This window comes from Trichechus manatus, unplaced genomic scaffold (assembly GCF_000243295.1).
Source record: "Trichechus manatus latirostris isolate Lorelei unplaced genomic scaffold, TriManLat1.0 scaffold00024, whole genome shotgun sequence".
Taxonomy (NCBI): Eukaryota; Metazoa; Chordata; class Mammalia; order Sirenia; family Trichechidae; genus Trichechus; species Trichechus manatus.
The window spans coordinates 19090651-19106518 of record NW_004443960.1 but is presented as its reverse complement, the minus strand read 5'-3'; the positions used below and the strand labels follow the sequence as shown (position 1 = coordinate 19106518).

Sequence of the window (15868 nt, the reverse complement as noted above, 5' to 3'; positions counted from 1 at the left end):
CAATGTCATAAAACAACATGTGTACTTCTGTTTCATGAGAAACTATTTGTTCTGTAAGCCTTCACCTGAAGTACAATAAAATATATATATATATACATATATATTTGACTTCCAAAAAAAAAGAAGAGAATCAAGCAGAGACATACGGGAACCTCACACTGCCAAGAAAGCAGTGCCGGGAGCAGAGCACATCCTTTGGACCTGAGGTTCCTGTGCAGAGAAGCTCCCAGACCAAGGGAAGATTGATGACACAGACCCTACTCCGGAGCTGACAGAGAAAGCCTTCCCCTGGAGCTGATGCCTTGAATTTGGACTTCTAGCCTACTAGGCTGTGAGAGAGTGAACTTCTCTTTGTTAAAAGCTGTCATGCATTGAATTGTATCCCCCTAAAATATCTGTCAACTTGTATGTCAGTCATACAATTCCCAGTACTGTATGATAGTGTAACATTTTGTAATCTAATGTGATTTCCTTATGTGTTGTAAACTCTATCACTATGATGTAATAAAATGGAATAGCGGCAGTTATGTTGATGAGGTCTACAAGATTAGATAGAGTCTTAAGCAAATCTCTTTTGAAAAATAAAAGAGAGAAATGAGCAGAGAGACATGGGGATCTTATACCACCAAGAAAGCAGCACCAGGAGCAGAGTACATCCTTTGGACCTGAGGTTCCTGCACTGAGATGCTCCCAGACCAAGGGAAGACTGATGACAAGGACCTTCTTCCAGAGCCAACAAAGAAGAGAAAGCCTCCCCCTGGAGCTGACACCCTGAATTTGGACTTGTAGCCTACTGGACTGTGAGAGAATAAATTTCTCTTTGTTAAAACCATTCACTTGTGGTGTTTCTGTTAGAGCAGCACTAAATAATTAAGACAAAAGCCATCCACTTGTGGTATCTGTTGGAGCAGTACTAGATGACTAAGACAAGTACAATAAAAAAATAAAAAATAAAAATTTGGTTTCCATTCAACCCTTAGATAAAAATCAACTCCTGATGGGTTGTATATCTAAAGAGGAAAATAATATTATAAAGTTTGTAGAAATTAATGCAAGAGAATATCTTCATGACCTTGGAGCACTATAAGATTAATGAATTTAGATATAAAAAGCACTAAACATAGAAAAGATTGACAAAAAGCTTAAAATGAAGAATTTACGATTACCAAAGGAGCCCACTCTGAGAGTAAAAGGCAGGAGGAGAGGATGTCTGCAATGCATATCAACACACAAAGGCACTGTATTCACAACATACTGAGAATTCTTACAACTCCACACACACACAAAAAAAAAGATAATGGGAAAAATAGACAAGAGACCTGAACAGACACTTCACCACAAGGATATATAAACGAACAAGTAAAAATATGCTTAACCTCATTAATCATTAGAGAAATGCAAATTAAATGCATATTGCAAAGGAGGGCTGGACACAGAGTCTAGAAGAGTGAGGACAGACTGGTACGCACCTACACCTCTGTATCGGTTCTCCACCTGTTACCAATGATAATCTTTAGAATGTGATGACTACTGCTTCACTTCATCCTTCCAATTTTCATGCCATTTCACTTTTGGCCAACTTTAATCAGGAACCATATAGACAAGAACACTCTAGGAGATATTAAAAAAAAAAAAAAACCCACTGCCAACGAGTTGACTCCGACTCATAGCGACTCTGTAGGACAGAGGAGAACTGCCCTATAGGGTTTCCAAGGTTGTAATCTTTACGGAAGCAGACTGCCACATCTTTCTCCTGCAGAGCAGCTGGTGAGTTCTAACCACCAATCTTCTGATTAAAAACTGATCGTTTTAACCACTGCACCAGAGAGCTCCTTCCTAGGAAATACAGTCCCCACTATAAACAGGTTGGCAACTGAACAATCCAATATATAGCACTATACACTCATCAGACTTGCTAAAATTAAAAAAGACTGATAATATCAAGTGTTGGTGGGGATGTGAAGCAAATTGAATTCTCATACATTGCTACTGGGAGTATAAATTGGTAGAATTTTATTGGCAAACTTTGGCAAGTTAAATGTGTATAACCTAACATTCAGCAAAAAAAGACGGGCATAAAATGTTCACAGACCCATTATTTTTAACAGCCAAACCTCAAACAACCCAAGTGACCATCAATGGGAAAATGGATAAATAAACTGTGATACAGTCATACCATAGAATTATAGAACTCAGTGACTATAAATGAACTACTGCTACATGGTGTAGCTGAATACACCACACAAACACAAAAGAATTAGTGCACAATTCCATCTATGTTAAGTTTAAAAACCGATGACATTAACTTATGGTGTTAAAAATCAGGTTAGTGTATACCTTTGGGTATACAAGGCAACTTCTAAAGTGCTGCCAATGATTTATTTCCTAACAGGGTCATGATAACATGGGCATATTTACTTGATGATCAATCCATTCAGACATACACTTATGATTTGTGCACTTTTCTGTATGTATGTACATTATGCTTCAATGAAAAAGTTTAAAAATAAAGAATAAATATTATAAACTACATGGTTGAAGTTTCTCTATCATGCTCTGGAGACACAAAGGAAAAAGTGTTAAATTATAGTTGAGAATTAAAGAGAAACATCAACAAGGAGATGGCAGCTATGAAACTTGAGGCAAGAAAGTTAGTTACGTTCACCAGTCAGAAAAGAGAGGAAAAGGCCTTACAGTCAGAGGAAACATAAAGGAAGCTTCAAAACAAGCCATTCATTCTTGGCCAGAAGAAAAGGGATTTACTGGGATAAAACAAAAACAAACAAAACAAGAAAACAAAAAGCAGGTGGGGACCAAACCTTAGAAAATGTATATGTTTAAATGGAACTTATTCCACAGGTAATAAAGAGTTCCTAAAATTTATATTTACATCCATCCATGTTATAGGACAATTACCCTGGCAACAATATACAAGATAGATTAGAAGGAATGGAAATAGTGGATAGGGAGATGAGTGACAAGATCCCTAAGTGAGAAGAGCTAGATGGTAAGAATGTGAGCCTGATCTGGAGAGTGCTGTGGCCACTAATACAGGGAAGGAAGCAATGGCACGACTCACGATTGCACAAAGCAGGTAAGTGAAATGGAGGGATCATTGGTATTGATAGCTACAGCTGACAGTTACTGAGAACTCACAGGCCAGACAACACACTAAGCACTCTTCATGAAGTTCCTCATTTATACCTCACAACAGAAGGTCTGGGTGATTTGGGGATGATAATTTTTCACATAATACCTTATTTAATAGTGTGGCATCTCTGCAAGTTAGGTATAATTATACTTAATTTACATTTGAGCTAGAAAAGTTATATGACATGTTATAGAGTCAATAAGTAATAAATAGAGCCAGGATTCAAACCTGAATAAGAGTCCCTGAAACAAAGTATGTACTTAGTAAATAGCACATAAATAAATAATCACTGAATGCATCACTGGCTGGCTGGATGAATGGCTGAATTTTCAACTACAAAGCCTAAATTCCAAGAGCCTATCTGGTTATCTCTTTGTAGCCTACCTGATTCCAAAGAGGTTTTAGGGCATTTAAGTTCAATCTGTAATATTCTGGAGAAGTAGTCATCTAGAAAAGACTAAAAACCAAACCAACAATTTTGATAAAAACACTAAATTTCAGAAAACTGCCAAGAGATATAAGTGCTCACTACTTGGCTGCTACTGAAACATAACCATCTAAGAGTGCTGAATGTATAGAACTAATTCAACTCTCCATATAAATTTGCCCCACAAACCCCAACTTTTCTACAGTTCTATCTACCACAATAAAAATGGAGTTACCTTCAATCTGTTTTCCTTTTCCCACACAATGGATTGAATGAGGGTAAAATGATTCATGGAAAACATAACCAAGATTATTAAAGGCATGAAGAAACCAGAAAAAGTAAAGAAAAAATCACGACGATATACTGGGTATGGAAATCTCTGAACAAAAATGCTGACAGAATTGAACAGCTCTTCTGCAACAAGGGTGTTATGATACAACATGATGGCCTTATCCACGGCATGTTGCAAAAGGAGGAACCCTTCACGGATGTACCCTAAATGAGAAAACAAAGATTGTTAAGTACATCAGACCAAGAAATAGCCGAGTAGAACAAATAAGGAAATTAAAGTATATCAATGACAAACAAAGCCAATTTTGTAACAAGACCATTCTCATAGTCTAATATTTACAGAGCAGCTATCAAGGTTTTACTACACAAATAAATAATGAATACTTTCTAAAACAAACCTAATTCCTAGCTTCCCAGAATTAAAATACTGTATGAAATTACAGAGCTGTTTTCTGCAACTTAAATCAACTGAAATGAATGAGAATTGAATTATTGGATAGGTAAAGACTTTGCTTCTGCGCCCTGGACTTTTAAAAAAGAAATAAAGCTCATAAAACAAATGATAAACAGACAGTTATGTGAGCTGATGGCCACTAAGGCAGAACTACTCCAAGTGTGGTCCCTGAACCTGTGCCAGTACGCAAGTTTCTTACTGGTTTATGAGTATAGAAATTAAGAATAACCATTTTAAAACTTTCATAGAAATTTATTAATTTATACAACCCACCCACTGCCATCAAGTAGATTCCGACTCATAGAGACCCTACAGGACCGAGTAGAACCGCACCATAGGGTTCCAAGGCCGTAATCTTATGGAAGCAGACTGTCGCATCTTTCTTTCGTGGAGTCACTGCGGTTTCAAATCTCTGACATTTCAGTCAGCAGCACAGTGCTTTAACCACTGCACCTCCAGGGCTCCTAATTTAAACAACTCCTTTATATATTATTATGAATTGAATGTGTGTCAGCTTGGCAAGGCCATGATTCCCAATATTGAGTGGTTGTTCTCCATTTTGTGAACTGATGTATTTAGCCTATGTGTTGTAAATCCTAACCTCTATGACGTTAATGAGGCAGGATTAGAAGCAGTTATATTAATCAGGCAGGACACAATCTACAAGATTAGGTTCTAGTTTGAGTCAATTTCTTTTGCGATATAAAAGACAGAAACAAGCAGAGAGGATAGGGATCACATGCCACGAAGAAAGAAGCAACAGGAATGGAGCGCATCCTTTGGACCCAGGGTCCCTGCACTGAGAAGCTCCTAGACCAGGGGAAGATTGATGACAAGGACTTTCCCCCAGAAACAACAGAGAGAAAGCCTTCCCCTGTAGCTGGCACCCTGAATTTGGACTTATAGCCTCCTAGACTGTCAGAGAATAAACTTGTTTGTTCAAGCCATCCACTTCTGATAGTTCTGTTATAGCAGCACTAGGTAACTAAGACGTACATTATTAATATGAATCCTGTGTCAGATGTACATATTGTGCATATTTTCTCCCCCTTTGAATCTTACCTTTTTATTTCTTTAACAATGTCTTTCATATGAACAGATGTACTTAATTTTAATAAAGGTCAATTTATCAAATTTTTTCTTTTATAATAAATGCCTTTCATGTCCTAATAAATCACTGCCTATCCCAAGATCATGAAGATATTCTTATAAATTTTTCTCTAGAATCTTTATGATTTTAACTCTTACATTTAAATTTATGATCATTTTAAATTAGTTTTTCTGTAGGGTGTGAGGATACCAAATTGTTCCACCACCATTTGTTGTAAAGACTTTTCTTTCTCCAATGAACTATATTGGCACCTTCATGGAAAATCAAGTAACTATTTCCAACATCTCACTCTTTCCACTGGTCTATTTTCTCATCCTTTACACTGATATGACAATGTCTTAATCACTGTAGCTTTATAGTAAGTCTTGAAATCAGGTAGGATATGTCCTCCAAAGCTGTTCTTCCTTTTCAAGATCATTTCGTCTATTCTAAATCCTCTGCATTTCTATATAAATTTCAAAGCTTGTCATTTTCTCCAAAAAAGCCTGCTGGGATTTTGATTATAAGAGCAATGACTATAGATCAAGTAAGGGAAAATTTACATCTTAATTTTCAGTCTTCAAATTTGGGTCTTTTTTAATTTTCTCTCAAATGTTTTAGAGTTTTTGGTGTAGATTTATAATTTTTTTTGCAGTGACTTTGTATCTTGGGATTTTACTAAATTAACACACTAGTTATAGTAGTTTTTTTGGTAGATTTTTCAGATTATCTCAACATATGACTGTGTCATCTGCAAATAAAGATAATTTTACTTCTTTCTTTCCAAATGTTATGCCTTTTATTTCTGTTTCCTTTTCTGGGACAGGCTAGGTCTTTTAGTAATATGCCGAACAGAAAAGATGAGAACAAATATCCTTGCTTTATTCCTGATATTAGGTGGAAAGTGTTTAATATTTAGCCAGCATGCTATAAGTTTTTCACAGATGTGCTTTATCAGATTGAGAAAATTCACTTTTATTGCTACTTTAGTTGAATTTTTAAATATACTTTTTATTTTGTAAAAAATTAGTTTTACAGAAAAATTGCAAAGACAGTACAGAGAATTCCTATTTACCATCCATTCTCAATGGAGGCATTACATAAACATAGTACATAAACAGATAGCATGTCTGTTTTAAAATTTCATGGACAGAAGCATTTGGGTAGAATGTCTAAAAAGGCTCATTACAGAGGCAATAACGAAAAAAAGGAGAAACATTTTAGAATACCCTGCAGCCAGCTTCTCTAATATTAACATCTTACACAACCACAGTACCTTTGTCAAAATCAGGAAATACTATTTATAATTATACACACTATATCTAGATTTCACTAGTTTTTCCCCAAGGTCCTTTTTCTGCTCCAGGATCCCATTCAGGATACTATATTGCCATTTGTCATGTCTCAATACTCCCCTCTCGTTTGTGAAAATTTCTCATTCTTTCCTCATTTTTCATGACCTTTGAATTTTTTTAAGGGTACTAGTCAGGTATTTTGTAGAATGTTCTGCAATTTGGGTATATCTGACGTTTTATTACTATCAGACTAGGGTTATGAGTTTTGGGGAAGGATACCAAAGGTGAAGTGCCCTCTTCATCATATGCTATCAGGGTGTATTTGGTATCAATATGACACCACTGGTGATGTTAACCTTGATCTCTTGGTGAAAACGGTGTCTGGCAGGTTTATCTACTTTAAAGTTACTATTTTTTCCTTTCCATACTCTTTTCTTTGGAAGCAAATCATTAAATCCAGCCCACATTCAAGGTTAGGGGGATTATGATCCACCTCCTGGAGGGGCAAGTATCTACATATATTATTTGGAATTCTTCTGTAAGGAATCTTTGTGCTTTCCCATCCATTTATCCATTCAATCATTTATTTATATCAGAATGGACTCATTGAAATTTATTTTATTCTTCGGGTTATAATCAATTACTATTATTATTTTGATCTCAATTTCTTTCAGTTTGGCCACTGGAAGCTCTCTTAGGTTGGCTCTTGTGTCTTTCTTGGCAGGCCCAATCCACCCATCCTTCTCCTTTTTTTTGGTTGTTTGTTTGAAGCGCATCCTTACTTTCTGAAACTACAAGATGCTCCAGGATTGTTTTGTGTTTTTGCTACCCCAGCCCTAAAATCAGCCATGTCTCTAAGGAGCCCTCATTCCTTTTACCGGAGAATGATATTGAGAAACCACAAATAGGCACTGGATGTGCTGGTTGATACTAACTTGTCATTACTTATAGGCCCTCCCAACAGACTGAGCTAGGAAATACATGTATTTTACATGTATACTAACTGACAGGAGCCCTGGTGGCACAGTGGTTAAGCGCTCAGCTGCTAACCAAAAGGTCTGCAGTTGGAACCCACCAGCCGCTCTGTGGGAGAAAGATGTAGCAGTCTGCTTCCTTAAAGATTACAGCCTTGGAAACTTCATAGGACAGTTCTACTCTGTAACACATGGAGTTACCATGAGTCAGAATGGACTCAACAACAATGGTTTTTTTTTTTTTTTTTTTTTAGAACACACATATCTATATTTCTGTATCTATCAATCTCTACCAAATAAATATGCATTCGTACTGATATCTCCATATCTCCACCTCTAATTTAGTACCATAATGTTCATTCTAGTCTTCCCTTTATTTGTAACTTCCTTCCCTGACAGTGAAAAACTTGAATCCTAAACGATACCCCATGAGAAACAAGTTTACCAATTACAGTATTTGTATATATTTATTTTGTGTTTAGCCTTATTGTATTCATTCAAAACAGAGTTTTCCAAAGTTACTTAGGTCACCTCCTTTTTCCACCACCTCTTCAATGAGGTTATTAACTGAATACCATGGACTGCCAGAAGAATGAACAAATCTGTCTTGGAAAAAAATACAGCCAGAATGTTCCTTAGAAGCAAGGATGGCGAGACTTCGTCATAAGTACTTGGATGTGTTATCTGGGGGAACCAGCCCCTGGAGAAGGACGTCATGCTTGGTAAAGTAGAGGGCCAGCAAAAAAGAGGAAGACCCTCAATGAGATGGACTGACACAGTGGCGGCAACATGACAACGACTGTGAGAATGATGCAGAACTGGGCAGTGTTTTGTTCTGTTGTACATAGGGTCACTACGAGCTGGAACTGACTCGACAGCACCTAACACAACTACAGGGTTTTAAATTGTACTTAGTGGGAGAAATAAGGAAAAGTCAGTCAACATTATCTTCCCAGAAGTGGAAATATTCAGCCACATGATGCTGTCCCAAAGCTCTTGGATATTGTTTTCTTTTTTTTTTTTTTCATTTGACATATATTCCTGTTCACTGATTTATTCCTTAGCCATTTTGAGTCTACTGATGAGCCCATCAAAGCATCCTTCATCCTGTTACCGTGTTTTTTATTTCTAATATTTCCTTTTGATTCTTATAGTTTCCATCTCTCTGCTGGAATTACCCATCTGATTTTGCATGTTGTCTACTTTCTCCATTAGAGAGTTTAACATATTAGCCATAACCCAAAACCAAAACCAAGCCCATTGCCATCCAGTCGATCCTGGCTCATGGTGACAGAGTAGAACTGCCCCATAGGATTTCCAAGGGGCGGCTGGTGGATTCGAACTGCAGACCTTTTGGTTAGCAGCCAAGCTCTTAATCACTGTGTCACCAGGGTTCCATATTGGCCACAGTTATTTTAAATTCCCTGTCTGATAGTTCAAACATCTGTGTCATATTTGAGTCTGGTTTTGATGGCTGTTTTGTCTTTCCAGATTGTGGTTTTCCTTATCTTTTTTTGCATGCCTCATAGTTTTTTGCTGAAAGTCAGACATGCAGTATAGCACAGTAGATAGAGAAGTAAACTTTTTTTATGCTTAGAGATAAACATACCTTTCCTTATGCCAGTCCTTTAGTGTGGGGGTTTGTGTTAATATAGTCAGGAGTGAGGCTGGAGTTTTAAGTTTGTTGTTATCAGGGTATCCCTCAGTGCACCACCGCAGGCTTCAAATGCTTCTAGTGGTACCTAGTGTTTAGGGTTTGACTAGTTTGCCAGTTCTGCTCCCTTCTCGGCTTTGGGTCTTCACTTTGTGCTTCTCCCCCAGAGGGAATTTGTCTCTTGCAGCTCTCCCAGATAGATTCCACTATTATTTTTACCTGATACTTGTTAGTGTGGTGTTTGTTAGTAGGCAGAGGAAAGGGCATTCTCTGATCTACTAAGCTTCAGGCTTAGGCTGGCATTGTGAAGCTGGGTCTCAGAGGTATGACCTTCACAAGTGCTCCTGCCTCTTCTCCAGCTAGGCCCAGCACATATTCCTGGCCCTCTCCCAAAGTAGAGCTCCCTCCTCCCCAGGTTCCTCTCCCCAGCTGCAATGCGTTTCCATCAGTGCTATAAGGCAATATTGTTGTTGTTGTTGCTGTTGCTGTTCTCCCTGCAGATTAAGGTTTTATTCTCTAGAGAGAATAGTGGAGATTGCTTAGGGCAGGGTTTCCGCACTAGCCGTTGTTTCCTTACCATAGCTAGCACCATGAGGGAGTTTTTTCAGGATTCTCCCTAATCGTTCCTGTGGGGAATAGGTGGGTTTCTTGAGGGAAAAGCCTGTAAGAGGTTTCAAATCCTCCTATGTTGGCAGGTCTCAAGGGTTTCACACCATCTTGGTAGTCTACAATTGGCCTTCAGTAACTTGTTAAACATCTAGTTTAATCCTCTTACCAGTTTATATGGCTTTCAGGAGTGTCTGTCCCACTTACGTAAATGCTTGGGTCCTGTTTTTCTCTGTAGGGGAGATGCTCTCTATCTCTCTTTAGATTTTGAGACTCTCCTTTGCACTGGGACCTAAGTTCTTCGATGGGTTCAAAAAAGTCATTAATTTGCTGTTTGTCTAGCTGCTTTTTCTTGTTGTACAGGTGACAGTGCTGCACTTTTCAGCTTTCTACATCTCCAAGCTGAAACCAGAAGTTTGAGGACTTTGCTGTTTATCATGACTAGCGTTAAAACTGTAAAATGCTTGTTCTGTGTCTACTAAGATAACCAAACCATCTTTCTATTTTCCAAACATGGTATATATCATTAATTTTCAAATTTTAAACTGACTTTGCATTCCTGAGGTAGAGCTTATTAGTCGTTATGTGTTATCCTTTTATATATTATTGGGTTTAATTTACTATTATTGCATTAAATATTTCTATTTCTACATTCATGAGGGATATTGATCTATAATTCTTCTTTTAAGATCCTGTCAGCTTTTGGTTATCAGCAAGGGCCAGTCCTTGGAGAAAGACATGATGCTTGGTAAAGTAGAGGTTCAGTGAAAAAGAGGAAGACCCTCAACAAGATGGACTGACACAGGGGCTGCAACAATAGGCTCAAGCACAACAAGGATTGTGAGGATGGCGCAGGACTGGGCAGTGTTTTGTTCTGTTGTACACGGGGCCGCTATGGGTCGGAAATGATTCGATGGCACATAACAACAAAAGTTGAAAATAATGCTGTAAAGTTCTTCATTCAAGGAAAAAAAAAAAGAAACACATTGCCATCTAGTTGACTCCAATTCATGATGACCCCAAGTGTGTCAGAGTTGTACTGTGCAACGTAGGGTGAATTTTCAATGGCTGATTTTTCAGAAGGAAACTGCCAGGGCTTTTTTCTGAGGTACCTCTAGATGAACTTGAAATTTTAACCTTTTGGTTAGCAGCTGAGCATGTTAAATATTTGTACCACCCAAGGACTACCTAAAGTTCTCTATAATATGTCCTTGTTCTATTTTTCAGTTTACATAGAATCAGTAATTATATGTCCCCCTTTCATTCCTGACAATAGTAATTTATGTTTTCTATCTTTTTGTTGTTGTTGTTGTTCCCTCTAGCTAGGAGTTTATTAATTTAATTGATTATTTAAAGAACCATTTTTTTAACTTTGCTAATTTGTTATTACTCTCTTCTATATGTCATTCATTTCCCCTCTTATTTTTTATTATTTTCTTTCTCCTACTTTCCAAGGTTTTACTTTTCCTTTGTTTTCTTCCTTCTTAAGGTGGAGCTTAGGGTCCTTCTAACCTTTGTTCTTTTCTAATATATGCATTTAGGCTAAAAAATTTTCCTCAAAAGATTGCTTTGACTGTAATTCATAGTTTTTGGTGTGTTGTGCTTTCATTATTATACAGTTTGAAATTTTTTTGAAGTTCCCTTACATTATCTTGACAGGGTTATTTAAAGTTGTCTTGCCAGATTTCCAAACAGTTGGGATTTTTTATATAACTTTTTAATTTCTAATTTAATTACACTGTAGTCCAAAATCACACTCTATGATTTTGATCCTTTTTAATTTATTGACACTTGTTTTATGGCCCACTCATATGGTCTTGTGAATGCACTTAAAAAAGAATATGTATTTTTGTAGTGGTAGGGTGTAGTGTATACAAAAGCATTAATAGGTCAACTGGATTCATAATGTGATTCAAACCCTCTATTTACTGATTCTCTGTAACTTTTATCAATTTTTTGTTATTGTTGCTGTTAGCTATTGTTGTTTTTAGCTGCTGTTTCCCTATGTCCCATCTATTTTTGTTCCTTTTTCCTCACTTCTTGACCTCTTTTGAATTAAGTAATTTTTAGTATTCCAGCTTATCTCCTGCTTTGGCTTTTAATCTATATTCCTTTTTTTTAATTTTTAGTGATTTATCTAGAGATTATAAAATGTATTCTTATTTTATCACAATCTATGGTGAATTAATATCAGAAAACTTTACAAATATGTATAAAATTTTCTATAGAATAATTCTATTTACCTCCTTTGTTCTATTTTTGTCAAATATTAACTCAACTTATATTTTAAATCCCATGATAACAATGTCATTAGTTTTGCTCAGTCAATAGGTTTTTAAAGAAATTAAGAAAAGAAAAATGTGTTATTTTGTATTTACTCATATGTTTACCATTTCTAGTATCATTTATTCCTTCTTGTAGATATGCATTTCCTTGGTATTATTTATCTATGAAGAACTTTCCTTAGCATTTCTTGTAGTGTTGCTCTGATAGTGAAACACTAAGCTTTCATTTAACTGAAAATATCTTTTTTTCACTTTTCTTTCCAAAGAATATTTTCAATGGATCTAGAATTCCAGGTTTCTGGAATTGTCTTTTTATTGGAATTTGAAAGATATTTTCCATTGTCACCTGGTTTCCATTGTTTCTGATGAGATGTCAGCAATAATTCTTATTGTGTACCCTCTCCTCACTTATCAACATGGTTAGATTCCAAAGACCAGGCTGTTATGCAAAATCAGCATTATGTGTAAATGGAGGATGACCACATCAGATCACAAAATGAAAGATGATTACATCATTACATAACTGCCAAATTACATCATTATATAACCGCCAAACCAAACTGCCAGCCAAGCTGACACATGACCTTAAGCATTACAGCCAGCATTAGTCTCGCCTCACACCTCGCCATTCATTACTGCCAGACATACATCATCAATGTGCAAAATAGATAGTAATTTTTTACTATCGTCATAAATGCAAAATGTCAGATAATTGAGAAGGTGTAATTCCTACGTATGCAATATGTCTCTTCTTTGTGTCAATTTGCATTTCAGATGTTCTCTTTATCCAAGGTGTTCCATAGTTTGACTAATAAAGTGGATGATTTTCTTTGTATTTATCCTGATTGGGGTTTGCTGAGCTTCTTGTCTCCACAAATTTATAATTTTAATCAAATACGAAAAATCTTCAACAGTCCTTTAAACATGTTTTCAGCATCATTCTCTTTCTCCTTTTCATATGGTACCTCCAGTTACAAATACGTAATACTTAGTGTTGTCTCACAGGTCCGTGATGCTGTGTTCACTTTTTTAAATTGAGGTAAAATACACATAACATATAATTAATCATTTTTAAGTGTACAATCCAGTGGCATTTAGTACACTTACAATGTTGTACAAACACAGCTGATATCTCATTCCAAAACATTTTTATCCTCTCCCCTCCAAAAAAAAAACTACATACCCATTAAGCAGTTACTCCCCATTCCCTCTTCTACTCAGCCCCTGGCAACCACCCATCTGCTTTCTGTGTTTATGGATTTACCTATTCTGGATATTTCATATAAATGGAATCATACATAATGTTTTCAAGGTGCATCCACGTTGTAGCATGCATGAGTAAGTACTTCATTTCTTTTATGGCTGAATAATATCAGTCTGTTTCTCTCTCTGATTTGGTGCAAAAAATGCATATTGTGTGTCCTCAAACTTATTGACCCTTTATTTTGTTGTGTCCAATATGCTGTTAAACCCATCCAATGAAGTTTTTATTTTAGACATTCTATTTTGTTCTAGAATTTCCATTTGTTTGTTTTAGCATTCGAAGTTTTAGCATGAAGGATCATATTCAAATAACTCAAATACATTTTGTATTGCTTTTGATATTGTGAAAACAATGAAAATGAAAGTACAGTTAAACCTGTGAGAGCCAGAACTCAATAGGACTGCTCTGCTTTTCTGGGTCTTGCAAGTTTTCTGCCTTTGACAAGGTACAGTCCTATCACTTTTCTATAATCTCTATTAGCGAAAAATATTTGAGTTTTCCTTCTTTGACAGTTTTCTGCCTTACACAGGTTCTGGCTTTTGCAGATTTTACTGTAAAATTTTTGTTTGTTCCTTAAAGAGTGCTAGCCCCTTCTTCTGCCATACAGCTAGAGTGAAGAGCTGATCATTCAAATGCCACAAGAGTGTAACTACACTGAATCTGGACCTCAGCTTTAATTAAATTGAGCTCACATCTGCTTTTAAATCACCTCTGCCCAATCCCCCATATCCTGTGCCACTGCCAATGGACAAATACTTTTCATTTTATCAGGCTTTGAAGTAGGACAAGACAGAACTACAGTTTCAGAGAGTTTTGGTTTACCCTGGGATTCAATTCCATCAGGTTCCAGAGTAAAAACACTACAAGATTGTATGAACTCTCTCTGCTTTCTAGCCCACTTTCACTGCTGGCTACAGAGGAAAAACTGCCAGGGTTTAAGGGAGGGGAAACTGTCGAACACTTATTTTTGATTTTTGGGCTCATCCAGATTCTAATGCATCCCACCAGTCCACATTACTGTTAAACACATAGCTGTTTTCAGCTTTTCTCTAAAAAGTGTCTCCATCTATAGCTGGCACACTAATACCTATATCAGGCACTTCTACCAGGTATGGAAGCCAGAGCATCTCTCTGCTCACCTATAAAGGGCTTATCCCTCTCTGGAATTTAGTTCATCAAAGCTTCCTTGCATACAAAATTCTTCAATAGCAACAAAGAAAAGTATTACTTTTATTTTACTCAGTTTTTTTTCTTGTTACTACCACAGAAGTAAAGGTCTTTCACATCCTTCTACTTACTAACATGAATCAAAAGTCTCTAGTAATTCATTTTCAATGTATTTTACAAAAGTGCTAGTATACAATGTTTTGAAAAATTAAAAACAAAACAAAGTACACTTTTACCAGAGTAGCACTGCCCTAAAGAACATTTGATTTACTAGGACAAGTAAAGGTTCCCCATGCAGCTATCCATGGAAGCCTAGAATGTGCCCCAATATTCTTCTAGAGGAAGGTATTGATAAGACCTTAAGTTCAAGATTATTTATTTCCCAAAAGGTCCTTGTGACTTGGGACTAGAGTGAATATTTTCATTGACAGCATGGAGGATCATATTTACATAATTCAAATACGTTTGTATTGCTTTTGATAACATGCTGGGAAACTTTGGTGAAAACTTTATTGAACTGACTCAGGAATCAGACTGTCTTATTTCAAATCCCAACTCCAATGCTTGTAAGTTATTTAACCGTTTGCACAATTTATATACTCTCTCTGAGCCTCAGATACGTTACCTGCAAAATTGATATAACAGGACCTATCTTATAGTACCCCCACATGTCAGTTTGTCGTATCGTGGGGGCCTGCATGTTGCTGTGATGCTGGAAGCTATGCCACCAGTATTTAAATACCAGCAGGGTCACCCATGATGGAGATGTTTCAGCTGAGTAATGTCTTTCTATTTAGGACTACTGTATAAATCAATATGGAACCCTGGTGGCACAGTGGTTAACAGCAATGGCTGTTAACCAAAAAGTGGTCAGTTCAAATCCACTGGTCATGCCTTGGAAACACTATAGGGCAGTTCTACTCTGTCCTATAAGGTCGCTATGAGTTGGAATTGACTTAACAGCAAAGAGTTTGGTATTTTGGTGTAAATCAAGGTTATATTAAGGATAGGAGTTTATGGAAACAAGTAGGTAATTCAACAATAAAAATAGGGCTTAAGTGTTTTAATTAATTCATATATTTTTACTTTATATCATGTACATATTCAAGTATGTGTACACACACAGACGCACATGCGTGCGTACGCACACACGTTTGTATCCTCAGGTGAATAGGGCTGAGTTAGCCATCTGCCTTAGTTTACGACACAT

At 36.6% G+C, this 15868-nt stretch overlaps 1 protein-coding gene across 1 annotated transcript in view; it reads right to left on the bottom strand.

Annotated features, from left to right (window-relative positions):
- The window catches only part of LOC101344022 (ATP-binding cassette sub-family A member 3-like), a 139319-nt gene that overhangs the window by 114332 nt on the left and 9119 nt on the right, over nt 1-15868 (bottom strand). Inside the window, 1 exon segment of the mRNA XM_023728327.1 lies at nt 3814-4073. Coding sequence (XP_023584095.1) covers nt 3814-4073 — 260 coding nt within the window.